The sequence below is a fragment of the Mchenga conophoros genome, linkage group LG1 (assembly GCF_057382185.1).
Source record: "Mchenga conophoros isolate Kocher_MC1m ecotype Shallow Benthic linkage group LG1, M_conophoros_male_GT1.1, whole genome shotgun sequence".
In the NCBI taxonomy this organism is placed as follows: domain Eukaryota; kingdom Metazoa; phylum Chordata; class Actinopteri; order Cichliformes; family Cichlidae; genus Mchenga; species Mchenga conophoros.
This window is the reverse complement of record NC_140526.1, coordinates 10,342,726-10,370,104: the sequence shown is the minus strand read 5'-3', so window position 1 is coordinate 10,370,104 and position 27,379 is coordinate 10,342,726. Positions and strand designations below refer to the sequence as shown.

The following is a 27,379-nucleotide window of genomic DNA, read 5'->3' as shown; positions in this document are numbered from 1 at the left end:
CCAGGAAGCAGGCTTTTAAATATATTGGGTCAAGTCTTTTCTCCAGTCCCCCTGTGCATTGGGAGCTGGAAATCAGATTATTGAACAGGCCCGGTGTCAAGACTTGCATTGTTCTTTTTTAACCACTGAAATTCCATTTGGGTGGAAATGATGGTGATTCAATTTGCCTCCAGCAGCTCAGACATTAGCAGTTCAAAGGGGCCAGCCGCCGACAAATGGTGCTGAAAATACATTACGGTGTCTGTGGTTATACACCATTGTAGTTTTCTTTTAATACCACAAAACTACTTATCATACGGTGTATGTCACCAAAACACTGGTACAATATATCTTAACACTTGGTTTAACACTGGCCACTCTGCCTGTGTGTACACGAGTGGGCTTGACATGGTGAGGTGAAACATCCAGTTTTTTATTCGTACGTGTCGGTTGCCACCCAAAAAAAAAAAAATCATGAAAAACTTAAGATTCAGTGACAAAATATAGAGTTTGTGTGTGTGTTGCATGTCTTACAAGACTTGTTTGTCTCGCGATTGGTTTAGTTTTAGGATTTTAGTATGTAAAAATAATGTTGTGCAGGAAAACTTCTGAGTATTTTAGGACACAAAATTGTGTACTGTATATAAAACAAATCTTTTCTATTGAAGAACGAAATAATTTTAAGTTTGTTTGGGTTTTTTTCTCCATATGGCTGTGTTTGTGCATTGTGCCAAGCATTTAAATCAGGTAGGCCGACAAAGCCACAGACTGCCGAGGACTCTGTGAGCTGCTATCGTCGTGCAGCAGTTGGCCTCTCAAGGGCGTACTCACCAAGTGGAGCATAAATCCCCACTGATCCGCGACAGTCAAGTCCCATTAGAATGGTCTGCACAACAGCCCATCACTCTATTATAATAGCTGGCCTGAAACTGACTGTTCTATTGTAAATCTTATCCAGCTAAAAGAGGTCGGCTTCAAGCCCTGTCAGACTGAATATTAGGTACAGACATCGTTGCTCTCAGATGAAAACATAGCATCTTCAAAGAGTCAATGTCAGGAATTCATTAAAACCTTCCTATTGCTTACTTTTTAGTGGTCCATTTGAAAAGACTGACGATGTTCTAAAATTACATTGATACAGTAGACAGGTAATCTGATTGAACTTTAAACTGGAAAATCAGACACATGTGGTACACATGTGCGTGCAGCTATAGAAAACACCTTGCTATTATCAAGGTAGTGGCAAACAGTTACTACACTTTACCACTGACACTATGAATAACTAGTTTATAAAACACCTGTTTTAGAAACAGTTGTTTTATAAAGATGTGAAGGGGCAGATAGAGTAAAAACTAGATTTTTATTTTATTTATATAAAAGCAATCCACAACAGTTGTCATTGCCCTTAGAGCAAGTATTTGTGAAAGTGAGAAGAAAAAAAACTCGCTTTTAATAGGAAGCAAACTCAGACTCAGGGAGGAATGCCATCTGCCTTGACCAGTTTGGAGAAAATATTTTACAGTGCTTTTTCTTTTTCCTTTTTTACCCCCACTATAGAATTGTGAAATTGGAGGCCTAAAGGCTTACGAACAACAATATTATTATCAAAGCACGCTGTTTTTAAAAAAAAAAAAAAAACCAAAACATAAAAGTAAGAGCTGCTTTACTTCGTTTGTAATTAGTTGTAAATCTGATTTGTGACATATCTGCAGTACATAAGTAAGTTATTTATACCACCTTGTTCTGCGGGTGTAAAGAGATGGTAATCTTTCAATTAAAAAAGAAAGTCTCTCCAGACATTTGGTGAAGTATTAAAAAAAAATATAGAAAAGAGTGAATAACAGCGTCTAAATACCTGTATTTATTTGATGTAAATGTTGAGCATAGTGTTGTAGTCAAGTATGTTCTGATGTATATCAGTTAAAATATTTATTTTCTCTACTCTTAGTTCCAAACTACATGAATTAGTCACTTATTTAAAATACACAAAGTACAGTAATACATCATGCAGATGAAATAAGGACCACCTTAAAACTGTACCTTTATATACTTAAGAAAGCAAAGTGCCTCTATAAAATAATAAATCCGCCATTTTATAAGGGCCGCTAACTTCTTGTCCAGCTGAACACAAGCTCTGTTGTGATGTGGATAAATGTCCTTGCGCTCAGAAAATATGAGAAAGCTTGGAAAGACCCGTGGGACCAAAAAGAGGAGGGTGGAGGTGTCTGCTGCAGCCAAAAGCATTAAGCTATGATTTACACCCCTGTGGCTTGCTGTCTGTTCTCCCCATAGAGACATAGTCAGGAATGGGTCACAGGACTTCAAAAAATAACATTTGGGTTTCTTAACCTCTCTAATGCACACAATTTCATGGAACCTTAAAGCTCACTTTTCAAGCCAAGTAACCTCTCTGCACATACACACGCATGAACACGCATGTCTCAGCTCTGTTTTTCCTGCAGAGAGAATTAGAAGAAAAGGACTGAGCATGAAAGTGAGAGTGAAGTGCATCCTGCTGGCATGGGTCATTGGGGACAAGTAACACTAAAACATGGGGTAATGAAAGTGTTCCTCCCTCCAAAGTCAGACATAGTGGCGAATGCGGTTAAGCTGTGCGAGCAACATGTTTACATGTGCATGTGTGTAGCTCCGAGTGCGTTTATGTACAAACGTCTGTACCTCTCATGTAATAGCAGTCTCCAGACTCCAGCGGCAGCATCAGGCCAGGTGTGTGGATGTCCCAGGCTACCTTGAGCCCAATCCTCCAGCAGGCCTTATCACTGCTGCTTCCCTCACTGCTCTCACCTGTCAGTCAAACAGAGCCCAGCACACTGTAACATTTGCATTTTGCATTTATATTCACATTTGGGGCTTTGGGTTGACAGTTTAACCCAGTGTGACTTAAGTGATTGTAAAACTGCAGCATCCTTAAATTTAAATCTCTTAAATATTTATGGAATTACATGTTTGTTATGAAGCTGTTTAAAAAATACATAACACTTTTGTCACATCTTTGCCTGTATATCTGGGTAATGCAGTGAAAAACTGCTATAGCATACTACAGCAGTGGCCATCTATCACCAATGATGTAGCCAGAAAATAAAATTAAATGAAATTAAATTAAAGAAAGGCTTAACACATTAAAAAAAAAGAGTGCAATGATTAAATCAATACCACCCAAACAATGGATGTAAGATGTAAGCCTTTGTCTACAGAAAGTAAGAATCACTTAGCAGCCAAGCAAAGATGATACGTGTTGCTGTGGTCATATTGGCTGTTAGCACAGGATCTTTATGCTATCATTATGCTGTGCAAGAGGAAATAGTTGGATAAAAGCCCCTGATGTTGTTTAGTGAGTGTGTGAGTGTGTTATTGGACAGTATGTATCCTATGATATTCCTGTTTCTGAACCTATGCGCCTCCCCTGTCCCTCTCTCTCCTTCCACTCTTACATGGCATACTAAGAAAACAAGATTTGGCTTGGCTAGCCAACACCCTTCAGCAAAATCAATACTAAACTCTTTCTGGGCCTCTCTGCCCCACAGCTGCCTTTTCCTTTGCTCAGCACGGATAAATAGTAACTTAATTTCCAGCCATTGTGCTCTGAGAGCCAGCTAATGACAGCTCTCCCCAAGGCCTTAGGAATGGTGGAAGATCATCCACTGTGCCGGAAAACACTCAATTGTAGCAGATTCCTTTGGATCTGTGCAGGTATAAAAAGACCAACTCTACATTTCTTTAGTCCAAGCAAAAAAAAAAGGCAATTGAAGTGAGAAAAAGACATCTCAAATGAATGCGTCATGCAAAATGTTTTATATCTGTACATCTAAGCTGCCTAATGTGCCGCGTTTCTGTCTTCTCTGGAATAGGTACCTTTTTAATCCACCGGTTCTGGGAGTTCTCAGAGCCATCCACTTAAAAATACATCTGTAGAGCTATGATCAGCCTTTCAGTTCTAAGTCTGGAGATGTGGGGGTCACTTGAAACTAGAAAGACAGCTGCCAAGCACAGAAAGGTGTTGCGCCACAGTGTTTCAAGCTTGTGTTCGCAAGGTCAAAATTGAAATGGCCCAAAAAAATATCATTAAAACCAACCTCTTGAGCATGTGTTTCTGGTTAAGAAACAACAATGAAGAAAGCCCAGCTGTGTGGTGGGAGAAGTTAGCAGTGCACCTGCGTGATACTTTAAAATTACAGTTTTAAGACAGAGACAAAGGCTCTTAAAACTGCAAAGCTCCCACCTTCAACAGTACGTTTTTTTTTTTTTGCTGGACTACAGCTGTACCTTTAGCTCCATCTGCAACAGGAAAACACAGTTTGCTCTCATTCCACTATTTAGAGAGTGCAAGTAGTGATCTAATGACTGACTGCACTACTTATAATTTATGCTAAAAAGCACTCTTCTGGTTTGTTGGGTTTCTAAAAAGTGAGATGAATAAAGACATCAGTCATTAATGTGATCCATATGATAAAAAATAAGGATTTTGCATTTTACTGTATTATGTACAAAAAACTATTTTAAAACTAAAAACAAGTACTTATAAAAACATAAAATATGGAGTAATACTCACTATTGCCTTCCATGGGGTTTTTTTGTTTGTTTTTTTATTCATACACTAGAAAGCAAAGTTCTTTTTTCAATGAGATTTGCCTTCAACTCCACCAGCAAACGCTATCAGCTCTTGAAAGGGTTTGCATTCCATAATTAGGAGACATCGTATTCATACAGTACAGTCTAGGAAACACTTATCACTTATCAAAGCAGGGCTCATTATTCCATATCAGATAATTGCACATCGATCATTTCTTGAGGAAATGATTTAGATGAGATGCAGCACATGTGATAAGCCTTGTTTGTTTGACTAAGCTATTGAGCATGCGTTTAAGAGCTCGGATCCAAACGTCTGTGATCTCCCGACGCACTGTCGGTGATAAGGCTGTCAGCAGTGAACTGGTGATGACATTTGATAATGCTCTGACACTATCGCATAGATGGATCTGATGGTTGCTTCACCAGAGGCCATGTCTACAGCTGCTACAGTGCTGCTGTAGGGCCATAACACACAAGGTTAGCTGCATCTGATCCACCATAAAGCAACTGAGATAAAGTAATGAGATGGATATTGAAGTGAAAGAGAAAAAGGAATCTTAATTTTAAGCCAAAAATGTGAAAGATTATCGTGATAACTTTGGATAAGAGTTTTGAAGTATTAAGTAAAAGCCTCTGAAGTGTTAATTTTATAAATCTGAACTGCAGTTCAAGCCACTGAGCACAGTTATGACAAATACCATTTTAACTTTGATCCTTACCTTTGTCATCATGACAGCTATAGCTGTAAACAGCCACTGGCGAATGAGTGATCAGGTTCTCATCGTGGTGCCACCCTACTGCCATTTTCCCCATGCCATAGTACGGCTCCTCTTTGAGTTGGCTCATTGCGGCTGGGTCCATATAATTGAGTAAGGTGACATTGAACTTTACTGGACCGCTGCATACCTGTGGAGGACTAGGTTGAGAACAGCCCTGGCCACTCCCGTGCTCCTCTCTGTCCTGAATGTGGTAATCTGATAGGCTGTGCTTTAGTTCAGCCACAGGTTTCTCCTGGGCCTTTAGTCCCACAGGTTCAGTCTCTGTGCCACCACTGGCCTTCACTCCCCAGTCAGGACATTTTCCTTCAGCATGCTCTGAAGCTGCTGCAAAACTGGTTTCACCTGGCTTTACTTGGGAAGACTCTCCCTCCTCGGTGCTGTGTTTGAACTCAGTCTCCCACTCCCCTTCCTGTTTAGACCCAGAGCAGCCTTCCTCACTGTGTTTTGACTCAATGTCCCACTCTTCGCTGTGCTTGGATTCTGTGTCCCCCTCCTCACTCTGCCTGGACTCCGAGTCCCCTCCTTCACTATTTTTAGAGTCTTCACTGTGTTTAGACTCTGTGTCCCCCTCTTCACCTTGTTTGGCTTCTGCCTCTCCCTTCGCCCATTGTGTTAGCCTGTCTCCTTCTTTCAGCTGAGACACATCAGTGCAGAAAAAGGTGTTAAGTTCCCACAATGCCTTGCAGGCAGCTCTCAGATCTGGGTCACAACAGTTTTGTCCTTTGACATCTATGTCCTCACTGTGCCAGGGGATGGCAAAGAGCCGTGTGTCCAGATAGCGATATGTATGGCCCGGTTCGCCCAGCAGGGCACGTGACACAGCGGTGAACACATCTCGGTCACGAACACGAACCAGATCCTTCAGGAGGCATCCCTTCCTTCTGAGGGTGAGCAGAGCTGCCTGCACCCGGCTATGGAGCTCAGCAGGCAGTGAGCATGATTTCCTTAGCACGAGACCAGAGTAACTGGTGTCCCACTAGGAAACACAATTCAGTGTTGTCATAACATGCTGACCATGACATGCAGAAACATACGACATAAAAATAGAATTATATTTCAAGCATGTTTGTCTGAGGAAAAAAAATAACTTTGAGAGCAGCAGTTAGAAGACATGTTTTTGCAGTCCTGTTAAAGTTAAGGTCTAAATATCATTAACAGTATCTAGAAGTAGGTCTTACCAGCTGCTGAAAACCTCGATCTGAGGGTGCCAGAAAGGGGATCTTCTGGTCTCCCAACTCCTGCAGTAGCCTCCGCCTCTGTAAAAAGACAACACAGTAAAACAGACTGATAAGTAGCTGCAAGTATAGTTGCCTCATTTTGTTTTGCTGTCATTTTTATATTTAATGTCTAAGCAGCCTGAACCTTCAAATATACTCAGCATGCAGCTTTTCTGAGACAGTCTGCACGTCGTTTGAGGACAAAGGTTTACACAAATAAAATAAGCGATAAACACATAAAACTAAAAACTATAAATCAGTAAATCTAATAAATCCATCATTTAGATATACAGTATAAGGTAATAGGAAACCAAAATCTAATCATGATCACTTCAAACCGAACCACAAGCTATGCAGCCCATTTTAATTAATGCATTTGAACAAATGATCCTTTCAAAACTGGCTGAGGTATGACCGGTCACCGGTTATTTTCATTGACTTCTCACATTTTTATGATTTTGCGAAGGCTGCCGGTGGGTTCCTCACAACCTTATAAAAGATGTCCTGCGCCATGCAGAGCTCCTCCAATAAAACAGTCAGCTCGGAGGATGGATCAAAGTACCTTTCATTGGGCCACATTCCATTCTGACCTGTAAATCCAATGGCAACTAGTATAAAAAATATATACCCAAATAAATTTCACAACAGTCTCCCCAACCTGCCTCTTCTTCTGCTTCCATATGTGCTTGTTTGAAGGTATGTGTACCTGCATGCGTGCACAGTACATCATCATTCATTCCCCGCAGGTGCATCCATGTACAAACACACACACAGAGTCTCTATATGGCTTCTCTGCAGCAGGAAGCTGAAATGTACCCATCATGCTATTGTCTTTTTTACATCTTTCAAACCTCTGCATGAATGACTTGTGCATCAACAATCAAGCAGTTGTAATTGTTGAAGAAAAACCAGCCAGGTGTATATTTCTGAGACATTTACAGCACGAGTCTCACATTACTTCTCCACTACTAATGCCAAAGACTTCACAAGGAACACAGGTACTGACGTAAAAAACAGAAACTTGCCCTGACTTTTAGGGCTAAATAAAATGTCCCAGTCATAACAATAAACTGCAGTTATAAAACGATATATGTCCAGACTCAAAAAGAGTATGGATCATAAGGAGGTCAAGTGGAAGAAGAATGCGTATTAAAGACAGCAGAGAGGAAACAGAACACAATCACAGAGGTGGAAGAAATGGGAGGGCATCTGATCTAACGCAGTTTGGTGAATTTACCTTCAGGGCTGAAACTTTACCTAAGGCTAAACAACACAACACCTGCTGAAAGTTTTCTTAAAGGATGCGCATGAGTGTACAGGCCTTCCAAGTTATTCTGGAACAAACAAAAACAGACTTGCAGACAGTTGGAATGTAAAAAACAAAACAACATGCACTATTCATGGCCAGACTGCATTCAAAGGCTGCTGGAAGAAATTGACAACCTGACACACATTCATTGGTGTCAAATTCTAACTTATGACAGAAACTGAAGATATCAAGGTGAGGCTCTGGGCTATTGTTGTGTGCGGATGCCGCTGTGTACCTGTGTGTGTATTTATTTGACTGCTGCTGTGAGACTCTACTGTACACATCCATATAGTGGCATCCGTCTGTTTTATATGTGCGCATGTAAGTAATACATTACACTTTGCTTCATTCATAGTGCAAAACCACCATTGTGTACACAAGTGCAAAAGTGGCTCTTATACACACACAGCGCATGGCCTTTTCTGAAAAACATGTAGCTGTGGTAGTGAGCACCATGCCTCAAGCCCAATCACACATAACCAGGTCTGTCACACACGTGTCAAATACATCAAGATACTCAGAAATTCCAGAGAAAAAACGAAAGACAAGAAGTTACCAGAGCCCTCTGAAGCAGATGGACTCTCACAGTATCAGAGAACTGCTGTGTCTGTCTTCCCTTTTCTGTGTCTGCACCTGATTCAAGAAGGAAAATCACAGGGAAAAAAGGTCTGCGTTTCCACTCAGACCCAAGAAACGAGATTACCAATTCCATAATAACACGGATGCTTCACGGTAGCCGTGCCAACCGTCTGTACTGAGTGATATATCTGATTTTTTTTTTTTTTCCTTTTTTTAATCTCTCCCTTCCTTGATGGGATTATTCCCTCAGCCGGACTGTTTATCACAGCAAAACATATTAGGTAGAATAGAACTCAATTGGTTTGCTTTGATCTTGGCCTATAAGAGATATCAAACTGTGTACCATATATTTATTAATTTCATTTATTTCCCATCTGTGACACTTCAACGGACACTTTCTTCAAAGCGATCTTCACAGAGTAGATTAATGTCCAGCGCTTAGCATCAATAGCTCAAAATAGTGAGATAACTCCACTGCTGCAAGGATAAAAACACCTCCAGCCTCTTTTCTGCCCCTGAAGGTCCACTGGAAAGCACTGTATCTACAAATGCTGACAGAGGGCAGATGAGTTCCACTGGACTTGTCTAGATTTGGCTGATGCATCATAAACTACAGATATGTAAAAGCACCAGTGTTTAGTAAAATGTTCCAGTACGTGTCCCCCTGTTTGAGATATGTTCACAGAAATTCTTCTTGGCTCTATCCATTCATCTATTTTCTCAGCTACTTATCAAATTTACAGTCACAGTGAGCTGGTGTCTATCTCAGCTATAAAAGGACAAGACGAAGGGTTCACCCAGGTCAGGTTGCCAGTTTATCACTGGGCTAACATAGCGTAACAGTCAACTATTCAGGCTAACGTTCATGTGTAGAGCCAGTATAGATCACCAGATAACCTAGCATACATGTACCACAAAGAATCGGTGCAGGCACAGTAAAAACATATGCAAATTCTTTAATACCAGCCAAAGGAGGGCAGTACTGCTATCAATGCACGAATTTCAATATTAAAACAGAAAACCATGGATCTCAAGCAATCCTTCTGCAACCCAAGGATGACGTGATGAGAGATAGCTCTATAATAGAGCACTGTGTTTAGACAGTGTTCTCCCGGTACTTGTGAGACACCCATTTCAGAACTGTTCCCTTTCTGCAAAAGTGATGGGGAATCAACAACTTTGACAAGTCGGCTATAAAACGTCAGACTCAAACAGACAGCCTACCCATGTACATGAAAGGCGTTTCCGCCCAGATCCATTTGGCACCGGATCGAAGAATGTAGGGAGCTCGTGTGAAGCGACACAGGGCACAGAGAGTGCCTACTCCACCAAGACATTTGTGTTTGCATGTGTGATGCATATAAAAGCTGTAGAGGTCTTTAGCAAAGCTTTGAATTGGCAAAGCTTAAGTACAAATATACAGATAATTGTAACTGTTGAATACAATCAAAAAGGACCTTTTGGCTAATTGTAGCACAGTTTGTTTAACAAAGATCTGTGCAGGTCAGGGACTACACCATCTTTAGATATGTGATAGTGACTAAATCTAACATGCCACCTAGGTGCCATCACAAAAAATGAGTCGCTGACAGGTAAGAATTTTCGAGGTGATGCGCACACACGCATAAACACAGAGCTTCTATTTTTGTGGTTCTGGCTATAGTTTATTATTTCAGTTTAAGCATATTTTATGCCTTTTTAAGACAATATCTATTCTAAAAAAGCCCATGCTGCAAATACATTAATGAAAAAAGAAGCTCCATCAGCAGTTACAGCGACAAAAATGACCTCTCTTGTTTTCATCTCTTGTTTTCATCATGCATGCTATAAAAACAAAATTCAGGGGGAAAAAAAATCCCCCCCATTCTGACATTTTGTTTACAGCCACTTGTGGTATTCATTTATTTTATGAACACCAGCTCGAAGTTTGGTGACTTAATGTGATGGCTAACTGGGCAGACTGGTAAATGGGTAACTGGAATGTGTGGGAGCTGACCTCAGAGCGAGGGCATTGGTAATGTGTAACCCCTTGTGTCCATACTCCTGCTGAGGACTGGCCTATGAATATGAATTGGAATGTGAGAGTTAAAGGTCAGTAAGAAGGATGCTGCCAGAAATATCTCAAATAAACAGACTTTCAGCTACTTTCTTGTTAATATGTAAATTTTACTGGGTAACGTGTATTATCCTGAGATGCGTTTACAGATTCAGTTTGACATGTGGGTCTAGCTTACGTTTGCAAATCATGTTTTATGCAAGACAGTCTCTTCAAAGTAACTTATTAAGAACATAATCAGTGATACACAACAAAGGATTGAGACATGCTGAAGTCATCAGACTTCTTTTGGGGGGTTTTTTTCTGGTTTTGTTTTCTCATTTCTGGTTAGAAACAAATTAAGGAGAAGAAAAATAATGGTCCAGAAATAACTGAGAACAAATGCTATGTCATTAACTATTGCATATTTTTTCAAATCAGTGAAGTGAACATTCTGTATATATTGACAGACATGTTTAGCACGTGTTCGGCGGGGGTGCACAGGTGGAGTAAGTGATGACAAATGGCAGACAGATCGGCTCTGGCCCATTAATTGCTGTTGGAAGCTGAAGGCTGCGTTGATCATTTCACCTCGCGACAGGTCAGCAGGGGACGTGATCATTAATATTAGAACATTTCCATCCATCTACCTGAACAAGAGGCCAGTCATTTAAAAGGCTGGCGCTGGGCAGACCTTTCACGCCCTGTTTATAACACTGATCTAAGCACATTACCAGAGCTGTGGGGGACCACTGCCAGTCATTAATTAGATGTACACACTTACACACACACACACCACACACACACACACAATATGACCACCTCTACTGGAACCCAGTCACATTTGAAAAATGCCACATGTATGAGATAAGGTACAGCAACACACACTAGGTATAAAAATTTAACATCAAAAGTCCTGTTCTAGGCTAACTGTGCAAGCCATGTGTATACTTTCACACTCACATACTTACCTAAAGTTACTCTTCCAAAGATCCCAAGGTACGTGTAATTCTTTCAGGTGGAGAGTATGCGTACACGTGTGTCAGAGATCAATCATTCAAAAGTATTTACAAATGCACAAAGCCAGACTTAGAAAGGTTGGCACATAGCCACTCTGTTTAAGTGCTTTTCAATGTGTCTGTGGTGTCAACATCTATTTCACACTTATCTACACCTCAAAGGGGAAAAAAGATGTTTCTGTGACCTTTAGCAAGTGTCAGATCTGGAGAGGAGAGGAGAGGGAAGAAGAGAAAGAGAGGATGGGGATTTAAGAGATCTGTCGATGCATGCCTTACATAACCTTTTTTTATTTGTCCGGGAAAGATTGACTGAGCATGCTCTTTATCAGAAACATACTAGCTGCTTCACACTCGCATACCCACAGATTTTTACACAGAGGAGCTGCTCAGTACATCTAAAGTTTTCTGGTAGACAATAAAACAGTTTCTCTGTTCTCCCACTGGGGTAACTGAGGGTTAAAAAAAAGTCTGGTTCAAGGGCATTTTTAGTTTTAAACACTCACCAGGATTCTAACTAGCAGCCTTACAGTCAAAACAGACCATGTGCCATGTCTATGAATTGGCTAGCTCCACCGGTACGCGAGGGCCATTTGCCTTTTTGCCTTCATTGTTGGTTTGTGGCTGGGCCTTAATGTTTCCATTAAGATTATGTCGATCGAGCAAGCTTTTTAGTTTTCACCTTCAAATTACAACATGCTTTCATGAGGTCAGCTGTTTTCCATGTGGAATGGCCAGTTTTAATGCAGACACAGTCCCTCGGTATTCAGGCTGGGTCCAGTTCAGTCAAGGGAAAGTCAGGGGAAAGAGTGAGAAAATGAGGAAGGGAGAGGGATGGAGGGAGGAAGAGAAGAGAGGCAGGAGAGCATTGATTGAAAGACTGTGATTAGCAGTTTTCAGCGGGGCACCAGGGCCACTGAGTTGTTCTAACAGGGTTGTCGCGTCTAGAGGTGCAGTCAAGGAGAAGTCACTGCTTTAGAAAGCTCCCTCGATTTTCCCATTTCCCCCTCCCTCCCTCTTACACTCTCACCATCCAGCCACACTTTTCCTTCCCTTCCAAAAAGTCAATATGGCTGTGCAAAGTGCAGCATGCCCCACAGGGAGGCCCAGTTAGCTGGAGGGGCTGGTAGGGGCTTACAGTGAGGACAAGAGGTGTCCTCCAGGCCTGTCCCATAGGCAGTGTCAAGGACAGACCTGAAGACCAAAGGACCAAGGCCACCAGACTGCCCTTCCCCTTTGCAGCTTGCTTTCTTTCTTTCACTACATTTCTCTCAAGCTTGGCTGGCTCGGCGAGGCAGAAGAATCAATAATCAGGTGGAGCGTTTAAAATCCCCAGCTCCAAAGACCAGTGCTACGGTCCTCAGAGCCCAGCAGACCAACACATCGCTCAGGGCGGAGCAGCTGATGGACAGATGAGTGGGTGGACGGTGGACGCACCTGGTCATTGAAAGGTTTGTGATTTGTGACAGTAAACAATTCAATAGCACTTAGCAATACACAGTGTCTAAAGGGTGTAAACCCAGACTCTTCACACACACTATCATCACCTCAACATGTCAGAGATCAGTAGGATTCAGGCAGGTCAGGCAGCTGCATAGACAAACACAACCTGGTGTTGTAGCTCCCTCTCTGCGGAAGTACCTTTATTAATGTAGATGACATTAGTTGTAAAATAAAGCCACCAAAAATATATTTTTACAAAAACAGACATGTACCATCACTGTCAACAGCAGTGCTTCTGATTTCCATACAGTAGGCTTGACGAAGAAGCCTGTACATGATTTGGATGAAGTGTGCGAGGAGGATTTCAGTCCTGCCGCGTGTCTTCATGTGTGAGTGACTGATCACAGTCGAAGTGGCTTGTGTCTCTAATCCAGTACCACTGTTAGACAGTGCAAAGACCCGGCTCTGTGTACCGCAGCACGGGCTGATCAAACCCATCCTGTGACAAGCAACCTCTTCAAATGACGATGATTTCCCAGCTCTGTGTCCTTTTGGTTCCATATTAGATCATCTCCTGACACTACGGAGTCTAGTACTTCATCTGGGATAAAGATGATGTGCAATAAGACCCAAGAGGCAGGAAGTAAAGGGTAAACGAGGGGCTAAGACTGGGGTGCTGTGCCTGATCGGTTGACAGCTGTGACAATTATGATGTGGTATATTATAACCTTATGCTAACCATAAGATTTAATACAGTATGTTGGTTGACAAAAACAACTCAAGATTATTATTCCAACTTAGCTGTATGCCATGTTCACATGCAACACAAAAACTGAAAAACATCTTTCCACTATCATATATATGCAGCAAAACTAGGATAACCTTAATAATTATTCGGTGACCTATATGTTAATCCAGATCTTTTTATTACAGTATTATTAACAAGCTAGGCGCATGACCCAAGTTTAAATCCTGACAACCATCTAAGCCACTAGAAAAACATATGCCTCTAAACAGATGTGACCAGAACATCTAGGACAGGTCTAATTCTTTCTAATGTACTTTCTGACCCAGATAAACTGGAATTATCAGATGAATATTAAATTATGGGCTGAATATCATTTGTGGCTGTTTACACAACAGTCTGTCGGTCTTCCTGGAATGCTGGGACAGATAAGTTTGCTATAATGGCATTAGCCAAATCCTGAAATGTAGCAGACAGCACTTGTCTTGCTTGAGAAACCACCTTATTTCTTTATTTATTTTTCTTTCACTCATTCTGAACAAAGGAAAATATTCTACCAGGAATTGAATAGCTTAATCCTCTTTTCACTCTTCCCAGTAGCCTGAATAGTGACAGATTAACATCCTGGAGGTTTACAAACCCAGCCATTTGAAAATGTAATTGCTGATGCCACACTGCATGCATGTGTTTAAAGTTAAGGGTTAATATTAAAGCTTAAAAGACACACACACCAAGTCGAAAGGGATGTTGGCACGCTGGGCCAGACCCAAGTCACTGAAGCCTTTTCACGTGTGTATTATAGTACATTATAACATACCATAATAGTAATATAGTAATAATACTGTAATATACTCACATATCTATATTATTGCTAATATATATTTGTAATATATCTATATCATGGCTAAAGCACTTCTGGATGGATGCAAACTGCATTTCGTTGCCTTGTACCTGTGACATGTGCAATGACAATAAAGTTGAATTCTATTCTATTCTATTCTATCAAGGAGTCACAAGCTGTTCCAAACCCTCACTAGGTGTCATAGTTACTGTTCACTTCTGCTAATTATTACAGGCAATCAGAGGGGTTAACGGGGCGGAGCCTGAACAGACCATGTTCCGGGGCATTTAACAGCTGGCTGGAACGGAGGTGAATGCATTACACACTGCCCTCATCCAATAAAAATAAAACACCCTGACATCTGAGGTGTACTTAGCCCAGAGGGGAGGGAGGAAGAGGGTGGTGGAAGGAAGAGGAGAGTGCATCTGATAATATGATGTCCAACTGCCACCTAGTGACAACTTTCCAGGTTCTGTGATCTTTCAGGCTGCTGATCATCAAGAGTTAGGGGGGACACACCAATTAATCACAGGTCAAAGGGCTTCAGCATCAATAGCAAATAATTTGTCTTTAATTAAGATCTCAATGAGGCCCAATGCTTTCCAGAGAACAACCCAAATTATTAAAGTTTCATGAAAAAATAAAATAAAAGAAATAATTGAATGCAAAAAGTGTATTTTAATCACATGGTTTAATTTGTTGAAAAACCAATCACTGTACCACCCTTCCTCAGATGACCACACTGCCCATACATTTGGGGGAACATGCCTTAACACTAGACTAGTAGGCCGTTGGCTCCGGGCTCCAAGGTTCCCTCCCCTCATTAGCCCAGGTATAAATCACACTTTGCCGGTGCCCAGAGGTGAGAGGGATGAGAGTGGAGGTGAGCTTGAAATAATGCTTATGTCATGGCAGGTCAGCCCTCCATTATGGCCGTTTCAAAAACTATTAATCTTGCTTGTAGTCAGTGGCCTAGAAATAATTACTTCATCTAACCCATGTAATACAGCATGACCAGCAGTCGAGCCTGGTCAATTTGAGGCTGGGGAGGCAGAATAGAGTTGTGGGGGGTGAAATAAAGAGAGACAGAGAGAAAGGGAGAGAGGAGGGGGCAAAGCCACAAATTATCAGCCTCCTGTCTCCTGCTACTGGGTGACTGATGTTCTGCTCACTTCAGCTGTGGCCTTTTGCACTCCCAACACTGATTTAGATAGATAAACACGCACGCACTCAGATCATCACTACAGGCACACATATGGTATGTATGCACACTGCTGCATGATTAAATAAGTATTTTTTCATCCAGGAACACACAAATCACATTACTTTAAACAAGCCGCCCAAAAACCATTAAAAATGAGATATAAGGAACAGAAGAGATAAAACAGATTCAATTACTAGGCAGCACTCAGTCTTTTTAAAATTAGAAAAATCACAGAATGCCAGCAAACACTACATGACACTGCCATATATTTGTTTTGCCACATGATAAAACGTGGTATCTAAATTTACAGAAATATATCTGGAAGTTGTTAATGTTAAAATAATGCTGCCAAAATGTGCAAGTATTTTATTATTATTATTATTATTATTATTATTATTATTATTATTATATGTCAGAGGGATTTCACACCTTTGCATACGTTAAAATTTTATGACTTTACACATTTCACCCCCACATCTCCACTAGCCACAGCTCCAGGTACAATCGCCTATCCTCCAAAACGGAGGACAAACCCGCCTTACCAAACATCAGGGCAGATTCAGCCACAATAAAGATGGCTATTGAAGTAAACCACAGTGCAAGTCAACAGAGGAGCTAGTGCAAACTCAGCCTCCTAAACGTCACAGGAAGTATGCAAGGAGTGACATAAATAAATGTAGCCCTCCAGTGGCTGTCACAGCTGGCATTGCAGGTGCAAATTTAATTAGTCAAGGTGAAGTCTCCGTTGTTGTCTGAGAACGGGGGTGGGGGCTGGGGGTGTCCTCGCCATGCACGACTGTAAACACGCGCTATATCCTAATCAGGTGTCACCGCAGCGTTTGATCAGCCCGTGAAAACTTGTCATGAATCCCCAGCAGTGAGTGGGCCGACGTGGAGAACAAAGGAAAAGAGCTGTCATAAAAGAACAGGGTAGTGCCGGTGATGGCACTGGCAGTGGATAAAGAGAGTTTGCCCATTAGCAGTCTCTGTCACCTCTCTCTTTCCCATTTCCCTTAACGTATCCCCTAGTTTTCTTTCTTCCTCCATGCAGCAACCTACAATATACCTTCACTACATCCCACTGCAGCGCATTGGCTGAAAATCTCAACCACAGCTGTCGTACTCATGCTTCAAAAATGCCATAAAAGCCTCCAAAAGATAACCCCAAAGTATTACACTGCTTTCCTTTACCTCCCAAAGAACCGCACATGTACAGAGATACAGGATGTGATCTTCTTGTTTTTATCGAGCACCATTCTAAATAGTTGGGTCCTCCTGAAAAGCCTGGGAACTAGGCGCAGATGTACCGTTCTCCTCCCCCCCAGCGACTTCAGGTTGTATTGAGGCAGTGCAGGAACACATGCACCATTAGATACTGTTTACCTTTCAGTTTGGATGATATTGAATACATTAGCCGATTGAACCTCATAAGAAACACAGGCGAGTGACAAGGCCCAATCGTCTTTGCGACTACCATGGTAACTGAGATTACAGGCTAACAAAGAGCAGACAGGGAGAAAAAATATTTAAAACCCGAATAGTGATACATAAATTAATTAAAGGACAAAAAAACAAGTGGAGAATTAAAGTTGGAACATCTGTCAGCGACTTAGCTTTCCAACGTAATACCAGTGTTAGAACATTTATACCCTTGAAGTTAATGATCCCCTCTTTAATTGACAGTCAAGGAAAACTGGCTGCGGCAGCATCCTGCCGAGACACCGATAAGAGGCCCCCCCCACACAAAAAAGAAAAAAGAAAAAAAAAAAAACAGTTTAAAGAACCTTGGCACTAATCCCTATTGTCATCCCAGTGCAGCAGAAGGACTTACAAACACAGATAACTCTGCTGAAGCTGTCTATTTCTCAGGAGTTATGGGGACAGCCGAGCTGCCGCATGCCTCAAATCAGTCACTCAGATTAGCCCAATCCCTCTGTGCTGTCAGTCAGCCGAGACACTAGCTTGTCACCACATTTACATGAGTCCATCTCATATGTGACAATGCCCCCTATATATGACAATGGTTGCGCGGAAGGGGTCCACTCACTCGCAGATAGCGGGTGTACAGTATGGCAGGCAGGCTGTTGTTGGATTAAGCTCATGGCGTGCGCAGTGCTCATGTCTTCGCTGACACTCAAACAACAAATTTAAAGAGTCTTAACCATTTGCTTTTTTTCCCCATAGTGGGAAGAATGTGGGAGATGCATGTCAGATGAAACGCACACATGCACCTAAAATGCAAACACAGATACACAAGCACACACACACACACACGCACTCACTGGGATGAACTTCAAAAACTTGTAAGTACAAAATAACTGTTAAAAAAAAAAAAAAAAAAAAAAAAAGTCTTTCTAGTGTATGCCGTCTCCAAAGTTGGCTTTGAGAATGACTTTAATCCACCTACTTCACTTAACATGATAAAGCTCAAAGAACAAAGAGGCAAAAAATATATATATATAACAGTAACGATGTGCTACGGAAAACATCAGGATCAGTCCCCATCTTCAATGTATGCAGGAATAACAGAGGTTCAAAGTGCAACCCCAAAACAAAAGACAAACTGGATAAGACAAACTTTGGCATGTCAAATTAATAAGGGATTAGCACCTACAGTGTTTGAGTTTGTACTTTTAAATTAAAGTGTGGTACGTCGAGGCACCTGAGAGCTTACACTCTGCTGACTACTTTTTATGCTTCTGCGGCTCACTCCACTTCAGACAGTCCTGAAACAAATGACAGTAGATGCCCTCTACATAACGGGGCCAGGGCAAGCATGACACAGGGGTTGACAACTGAACCCTCAAACTCCCTAACCCCTACTTCTGCCATGCCACATGCACACACACATGCACGCACACGCACGCACACAAACAACCCCGAAAACAGCCCTGACATGACCGCTCGGCAGCCCTCCCTAACCCCTTCTTGTGTTTTTTTTCTCCCTTCATCTCACTGGAGACAACCCTCGATTCAGGACCATTTTAGCCAGCCAAGTGGATGTGACCCGCTGCCCCCCAGTCAGGCTCATCTGAATAAACAGAGTTGAAGAAACAGGCAGAGGAGGGAAGATCTGCCTACATTATGATAGGAAGAGATAGGATGGGATTCAGCCAAGGGGCTCCTTTCTTTATGCACGTTTGATCAAGTGCTTGACAGCACCAGTGGATGGAATTACAGACTGTTGAACAAAAAGTTGCGGTGTGGGTGTAAGTGTGTGGAAATGAGTGTGCGCAGTTTGGTCTGGACAGCTGGATTTCCGAGGCCTGACAGTGTTAGGCTTGTGACAAGCCTGCCGCAGCACACCACCACCATCACATGCAAAGCGCAAGCCGCCTACTAGCCTTCGCAGTCCATCACTCAGGACGGCCGAGGGAGGCGCCGTGAGAAGAGGTCAGACGTGGTGGAGAGAGGGAGGGAGGAAAGAAGAGAAGAGGATGAGGAGCTAGAGGAAGAAGGGAGGGCCGGTCAGGGGTTAAGTGTAGAGAAGACAGCGATGAAAGGCAACTGTCATGCACCAGTGCTCGCCCAGAAGCACCTGTCTCGAGAAGAACATGCAAAGTGTGCCGGTCACGTCCTGACAATACCCCCGCTTTTTCTACACACACACACACTCACGCATACAAGCACTCAGTAAAGGGCTGATGCTCCACCATTGGAAAGGCATCACCTGCCTGACAGCATGCCAGTCAAGCTGTCGTTGGCTCCCTCGCATATGCAAGGAAAAGTTAGACTGATGAAGAAAAAACACACGGGGGTTCAGAGAAAGAATCACTGAGACATGAACAGACCACCTGAAGTGAGCAAACACTTCTCAAAGACTTGATGCCAAGTAAATGCTGGAATGAGCAATACAAAGTGCTCCATGAAAGCAAATGCAGGATAACTCAGACAGCTACTCCAGACTGCAAGTTGCTCTAGTTACTAACATCCTCTGGTGGAAGCGCTAAACCTAATGTACTAAGGATGGAAAAGTTATTTTTAAAGCCATTTGTGTGTTTTCACAAAATTAATTTGTCTTTTTCTGTTTTAACTTTTAACTGCCACCGTAAAATTATCACCGTCTGATAATTTAACAAGACAGAAAAGAGAACGCCTACGCCTGACATCGTTCCCATCAAACTCTTCCCATAGTAACACTAAATTACTACATATTATTATGTTGGGTACAAGCAGAAAATAACTAAGGGTATTCCATTTAAGATGGTTAGCAGAGGAGACTAACTGCAGCTCCAGCTGACTACATGAATAAAGCTGAAATCTGCCTTTGGTTGCAGGAGGCACTTCCTATGTTGAGCTTCTGCAAAGAAACAAGCGAAATGCCAGGTATTTTAACACACTTTCATTGCTCACGTTTATGGAAAAGAACTTATGATGTACAAATTAACAGTTAGTATTTACAGCACCTTGTGAACCTGGTCTCCTGCAGCTTTTGTGAATGAAGGGTTTTGGACTTTCCATTGAAACCAGATGTGGTGCAACCACTCCAGCAGTAGGTACTTGTACTTTATTGGAAAGGTGAGTCACTGTAAAGGAAAATAAATTCACAAATAAACAGCATGAAGACTGCTCTGTCCTATGCAGGTGGCGTTGCACAGGGAAACAGTTTTTAATGGCGTTAGCTAAAGTTAGTAACACCCAGTACCAATAGGACGTATTCTGGGTAACACTGATTATTAGTCATGTCTTTCACTGAAGACTGAATAAGTGCAGACGGAAGGAGGCATTATTACAATCGCAGTTGCTAATCTTTCCAGCCTCCATGGTGCTTATTGATTCCTTGTGTCTTATGTTCTCCGAGCAGTTACACCAAGGGCAGCCGCGACACACAGAGATAATTATTAGACAATATTTATTCAAAGATACGCCCAACCCCAAACCACCTACCCACACCTAGTGCACATTCGTACAAGTGCACAAACACACACACAGACACCAGAATGCCAAACAAACAGAAACAAAGAATAACAACTCACTTGGATCATAGCCTCGGGTGGCTAATGAACCCCCAGGAGGCTCTAGCCTCTGTGTATGAGTTGAGAGGGTCATCCCCATGTTTATTCAGCATCAGCCCGATGAGCCTCCAACATCTATTGATTGAACTGATTATTCTATGTCTCTTTTGTGACAGGCCACATGCTTGACAGGTGAACCCTACTTGTGCAGGTCACAGTTGATGTAATCTCATTGAATCTGACGGCTGACCAAGTCGGCCAGTTTGCATGATCCACATCTCAGCCTTGTTTTCAAATATGATGACATCTTTGGCTAATGCCTCAACACTAATATGAGGTGATCGGTAGGGGGTGACAGGCACCAAAGTTGTCGGGAGCTGTTTGGACAATCCTAGTTACTGCATCCATAGGAGAGAAAAAATGTCTACGTTGTAAATGCTAAAGATAGCATAGCAAGAAAAGCATTGGTTTATATATACATATGGGTGTAACACATCAGCTCATCAACTTTCCAAACAATATGTATGACAAGTAGCTGTAATACACCATTACATTTTTTTCAGTTCTAACAGTCTAACAGTTTTCTTTTCCTAATGTCTGAGTCAATATATAGGTATACAGTACTATAGTTAAAACAGTGGCTTCTGTCAAAGCTTTATAGAATATAAAAACATCCAAATGTCATCATGAAATAGGGATAAAATAAAAACACACAACCAAGTCAATACATAAAATATTCTCCTGTTCTGTTAAGAAGAAATAAATATTTTGTGCAATGCTGTAAAGAGTCCTCCTGTCTTAATAGGCTGCCTATTATACTTTTAGGCCATTTAAATATAGTCAACATATGGCTCACTCCCATTAATGTTCCCACAGGAGAGCTGCGAAGTTGGGCTTTTTAAAAAAAAGCTCAATTGTGACTTATTGTTCCAAACTTTGGGGCACAAAATATTCTGTCGTTGGAAAAACCCCTATTAGCCTTGCATAATCCTCAATCATCACCCCTCTGCTTGGTTCCCAGTTGCTGGAAGGATAAATCTGAGCCCGCTATTTGCCAGTGTAAAAATCTTTGTTAATTTAACAAGACAGAAAACAGAACCCCTAAGCCTGACATCATTCCTATCATACTCCTCTCATAAAGGGTGAGAAGACAAAAGCAAAGAAGCAGCGCACCCAGAAATGACAGCAAGAAAGTCACATTTTTTTAAACCAAAAACCTTCCAAACTCCAGATAAAGTTCTTCTTTTGGTCGGTCACTATAAGTCATTATAATGCAAGCCTCTTTTCAACATTTGTCTAGTCTGTTCTTGCTATTGAAGATGCTTGTGCTATAAGACAAGCTAACACTCTGCAGCATGCTGTTTGAGAGCGATCTTATAAGAAAACTTCGTTGTGCACTATTAACTCTTCTATTAATTTTGATTAGAACCATATGTAAAAGAAGTACACAGTTCAGAACAACAACATTATGACCACCTAGCAGCAAGTAGCAACTAACTAATCTGGATGAGCAGGTTGCAGCTAGTGGTTAGAAGAAACCACTGCAGATGCTTCTTTCAGTATGACTGCAGGATTGCATTTTCAAGCAACACCAAACTGTAATTTCTACCATATATAGGAGTCCCCATCAAGTCATTTAAACACATACCTTGGCACAGTACCGGTGGACCATAAAAGCTTATATCCTTCCACATGCAAGCCAAATGTAGACATCATGCATCATCATGCTGTTTATTCAACAAAGACTAATATTATAGAATGGATGAAAGGTGAAATGAAGGAAAATTAACCAGGGTTTTTCACGATGATCATGATTTGCTAATCAACTTTTTCATTTGTAATAAACAGAAACTCGTTAAGCCATTCTTAGAATTTCTGCACTTGTAAGCATTCATGCACAATCTGTAAAATCTAACATTCTACAACATACACATTACTGTGGTCATAATCTTTATCAATAACAATAAGAAAGTAGCAAATACGCTCAAAAATTATTTGTTAAATTGACTAAAGTGAAATCATATTTAAACTAAATCACTAACACAACAGCAATATTTTTAATTTGTGTGTTATCTTAGGTTAACTTTAGTACACATAATGACATAAATCCTTGGAACAGTTCTGTGTGGGCTGATTTAATAAAAAAATGATGATCTGTAACATCTCCAAACAAATATATGAGCAAAGATCAAATAGGCAAAACAGTGTAAAGACATGTAGAAGAAAAGCTCAGCAGCAGTCTAATCAGACCCCTCCAACACTCACGCAGTTGATCAATGAAAGACCTGGGGCCGCCAGCCTGCGCTATATTACACACCAAACTTCATATTCATTCATTGATTTTACTTTTCATAATAGTATATCACTGAACTCCAATGGGAGCAAAATATGGAGGCCAGGGCTTAGGTCAACTCTCAAATGGACGCCTGGACGAATGTTTGCACAATATTGATGGGGCTCGCAGAAAGAAATGACTAAATACCTGGATCAATAGCTAGTTTCCCTAGCTACGACAGGTTATTCTAGATGGAAATATATAAATACCTCTTTATGGCTACTGGAGAAGTCCTAACGAGCAATGCTAAATGCGCACCCTTAAGGTAAACACTTTGATTAGCCAAGGCCAGAGGTGACAAGAGGGGTCTGCTAATGCTAGGATGCCACACTTACAATGGCCTGAGGATGTTAACACACACAGGGCCCTGATAAAGAGACCGTGTATATGACAGGTCAAGCTCTGGGCAAAGAGCCCTGACCATCCTATTTATTTCTGATGTTTATGGACCCTGGCTTCACCATTCGCAGTCATGTTCGACCAATGAATGTCATTAATAATTGAAATTTCTTTTTTCACACTAATCAGAACCAGAAGTGGGAAAGTCTTTGGCCTAATGAAACACATTTGCACACAGACTTCTTAAAACAAAGTTAAGTACACAGACATCTTTATAATCAAACCAGGCAGACATATCCTGCTGCTGCAGCCCTGTTTTTATTTACTGCACAACCAAATTACTGAGAACAACACCCAACCTTACAGCTTTACCAGCTCCACAGTGTCCAGTGGGGCCATAAAGAGGGTGGAGCCACATCACTGCCTGCTCCTTAATTAAACCAAAGCTGTTAGGTTAATTTGCCTCTTTTTTACACACATTGAATTAACCAGTCCATCGTTGAAGACCTCCCAGACGCCATCCCTACTTGCCCCTAAATCATGATTGGGTGAACGGTCCAGTGGGTCCCTGCTGGACATGCAGCAGCCGCCCAACGGCAAGGCCAGCACAGGGCATGTGGCAGATCGACACCTAGCCAGCGATAAGTAATTCTGTAGGGGATTAGCAGCATGATAGCCTGATCAATACTGTGTGCTCAGGCCATTAGGAATGCAGCGAGGAAATGACCCCCTCTGGTAATAAAGCAGGCATCTGGGTTCTCCTTCATTTGCCAGCTCCATTAGTGTAATGGTATCATTATCTGCCACAGCCGTATTTTTCTGCGCCTTGGCTTTTCCACAGCTCGACCAGCGGGGGTCTGATGAAGCAGTGAGAGCCCCCATACTGACTGTTCCCCTTTCTACCATTCTACACAGGACCTAGGTGTAAATCTAGCTCTGCTGGAGCTTATGTGCTACCCTGCCTTAGGTATCCATACCCATGTTTTATGTCAGTACCTAACACTATTTCTCCATTATTGGCTCATTAATAGAGCAAGCAGCATGTAGCTTGGGTTTAGAGGGAGAAAAAGATGGCCGGCAGAGCGCAAAGCTGCTGAATGCGCTGAATCTGACACCCCCCTCTTGCTAAAACACCAGGCTTGACATGACAGGACGTCGGCATTAGTTGCCATAAATCGTTTCCTTTACACTAATTCACCAGCTAACATTTTGTGGGGGAAAATTGATTAACCATGTCTGGATGTGTGGCCACATAATCAGCTTTTACTTCAGTAGATGTTAATTTAACAGAATCGCCAAGGGAAACACAAACCATTTTAATGGGTGTTTAGAAATTAAATACCCTAAACAGCTTGCACTAGGTGCCACAACCAGAACAAACCAATGAGGCTGATCTAAGCAATGGGCTGGTTTGAGCCCAGGACCTCACAACATCTGGTGACCCTGTGTGAACATTACTTAGCCTGCTGCTCACGCACACAGACACACTTCCTGTTTCACCACAGCACTTAATACTTGTCATCGCTGTCCAAATGGCAAGCTTGCATCAAAGACAACATTAGAACATCGGGTTAAGGGACAGGGTCGGTGCTGTTTTCACACTTGCCAGGGCATGAGTGGAAATTTATCCTGTGATGACAACACTGATAAAACATACTTAAAAGTTTTAAATTCATTAGCGTACTAGAGGTTAAACATTAGTATGATGAGAAAATTCAAGAAATTGTAGCTACTTGACAACCTAAGACAAAGTACAAATCTATAAAAACTTTTTTTTTCTGATACAAACAAAATGAAATCTGATGAGTGAGTGTTTTCACTAGCCTGAATGATGAAAAACCTAAATAAATGACATAAATGTGAATTGGTGTGACTAGGTGGGGTTAATTCCCCTCGGGGACTCAGACAAATGTTCTCTTTCATTTAAAAAAGATATATAGAAAGAAGCCATGGCACCCCACCTGTCTATGCTATACTGACTTGTTGTGATGGGATTTTCTGAGGAGACTGTGTATTCATTTGGCACTAATCTGTTGGGGCTTGCATTCCACAACTCGGAATAACAGTGCACCCATCACAGTGCATCTCTCACTTTGGGCACTATTGCAGACACACTCATTTACTAGATAAGACAACCATCATATCCAAGGTATTAGTTAACATAATAACTGTGTCTTTATACAACCAGTGATATTGTGAAAACCGTTCAAAACGCACGCAGCTTTCGCTTTGGCCGCTGTACAGTTTTAAAGAACTTTTGCAGTTACTAATTCTCTCGCTCATCCTTTTATTTATCTAAGGAGAAAGACAGCTAAGCCATTAGGTCTGTGCAGTACTGCCTGAGGGCCAACTAGAATGAGTTCTCTCTCTGAGCCGCTCATCTGGCTGCCATGGCTGCTTTCATAAACAGGAGGAACCACGTCCTACATAGTTTCACTGCTGTCTAACATGATCCAAACACATGCGCCACAGCAGACGGCGTCCAAGTCTGGAGATATGAGAAGAAACAGACAGGCAGATAGGCAGATGCTAAGAGAAATGACTGTGATGAAGCAGCCCTGGATGCCTAGTGCACAGCAGTTTCCTCTCTTCCATTAGAATGTCCACAAACTGCAAAGTTCCAGCTTTTACAAAGCTCGACACATCAGCACACACAACACATAGGTACCCATCTCTGCTCACATCATGTGACCCTTATTTAAATCCTATTTTTTTCAGTATCAGGTTCTACAGCTGGCACATTAGCACAGGTTGTTCTTTAACAACAGCAGTGGCAACATTAGCCAATAGGTTATCATTTCTACTGTATGTCAGAGCACAAACCATTATCCACTGCATCTGTAGTAAAGCCTGAAGCAGCTGGAGACTGCTGGCCTGGCAGCATGCCAAATCCCGGCTACACTTCACACTAACTTTACCTTTTGTTTTTACTGTTAGACTGAGCTGCACAGCTGCTGATGCCATACAAGTGATTCATTGTTTATTCTTCACACCAGAATAACATCCCAACTTGAGCCTCGACTCTGTCTTTTGTTTGTTTTAATTAAAAAAAAAAAGAAAGCTATCTATGCATTGAAATAGTTGCAATGTCCACTATTTTTTCATAATTGTGTAGCCTGCTGTAATTCATATCGTATTTCAACTTGATGTAGGATGCTGTCGAGGCGTTACTCTGCAACCTCTATTTTCTCATCGGCAGTGTCTCTACGTGGCAAAACACCATTTTAACGTAACTGTAATTCTTCATTGTGGCAGACTGGTGGGGGGAAAAAATGGAAAACACAATAAAGGAAACAGGCAAGGTGAAGTATGCGCTGACATTCCCGGCTTTCTAGCCTTCAAAATGCAGCCAGCAGCATCACATACGGAGCATTAGATATTCAAAGAGCGACAGGGCTTAGAAATATGCCAGACCTAACGGAGAAAAACGCTATCAATACCTTTCTTCTCTTCTCCCCCTCACTGTCACCCGATCTTTTCATGTTCCTGGAGTTGTGTTTACACTGCCTCGCTTTCATTAGGGGCGACGTCGGTCGTTGTAGTGCACGAATAAACTGCATATCCCGCTATTTTCGTGCCAGGAAGAGCGTCTGCGAGTGAAGCCGTGTATTTCATTTCTACGAGACTCCAGTCTTCAATTTCTCCAGTTTAAAATGAGTTTCCGTGGAGAAATTGTTGGGGGAGATTTTAAAAGCGTAACACTTAGAACTACAATTCCCAGCTCGAGCGTGAGCTCGCGGCGGAAGCAGATTCGGCACGCTCAAGACTTTGCACTACGCAGGTGTGGCGCAGGTACAGATCTATATATTGCACATAGGCCGGTCAGCATGGCTTTTAAATCGGTGTTTTAAGCCCCTAAAATGGCTGTGGCATTTAGAGGAAAAATGTGAGAGACATAATTTAAAGCGAAAGCAAAAGTCACAGACCTATTCGGCAATTTTGAGTAGTAGTATTGCTTGTACTAGAGTCGAAATGTCGTTTTTAATGAATTTATTGCTTACCGAGTTTTTTCT

General features: G+C 41.8%; 1 protein-coding gene across 1 annotated transcript in view; it reads right to left on the bottom strand.

The window, feature by feature from the left end:
- Positions 1-27,054, bottom strand: part of fto (FTO alpha-ketoglutarate dependent dioxygenase) — a 114,699-nt gene extending 87,645 nt beyond the window's left edge. The window contains exons 1-4 of the mRNA XM_085253553.1: positions 26,807-27,054; positions 6,527-6,604; positions 5,289-6,324; positions 2,659-2,784 (exon numbers count right to left, since the gene is read on the bottom strand). Of these exons, the coding sequence (XP_085109679.1) occupies positions 2,659-2,784; positions 5,289-6,324; positions 6,527-6,604; positions 26,807-26,926 (1,360 nt within the window). The 5' untranslated portion in view covers positions 26,927-27,054. The remainder of the gene's footprint in view (positions 1-2,658; positions 2,785-5,288; positions 6,325-6,526; positions 6,605-26,806) is intronic.
- Positions 27,055-27,379: the final 325 nt, after the last annotated feature.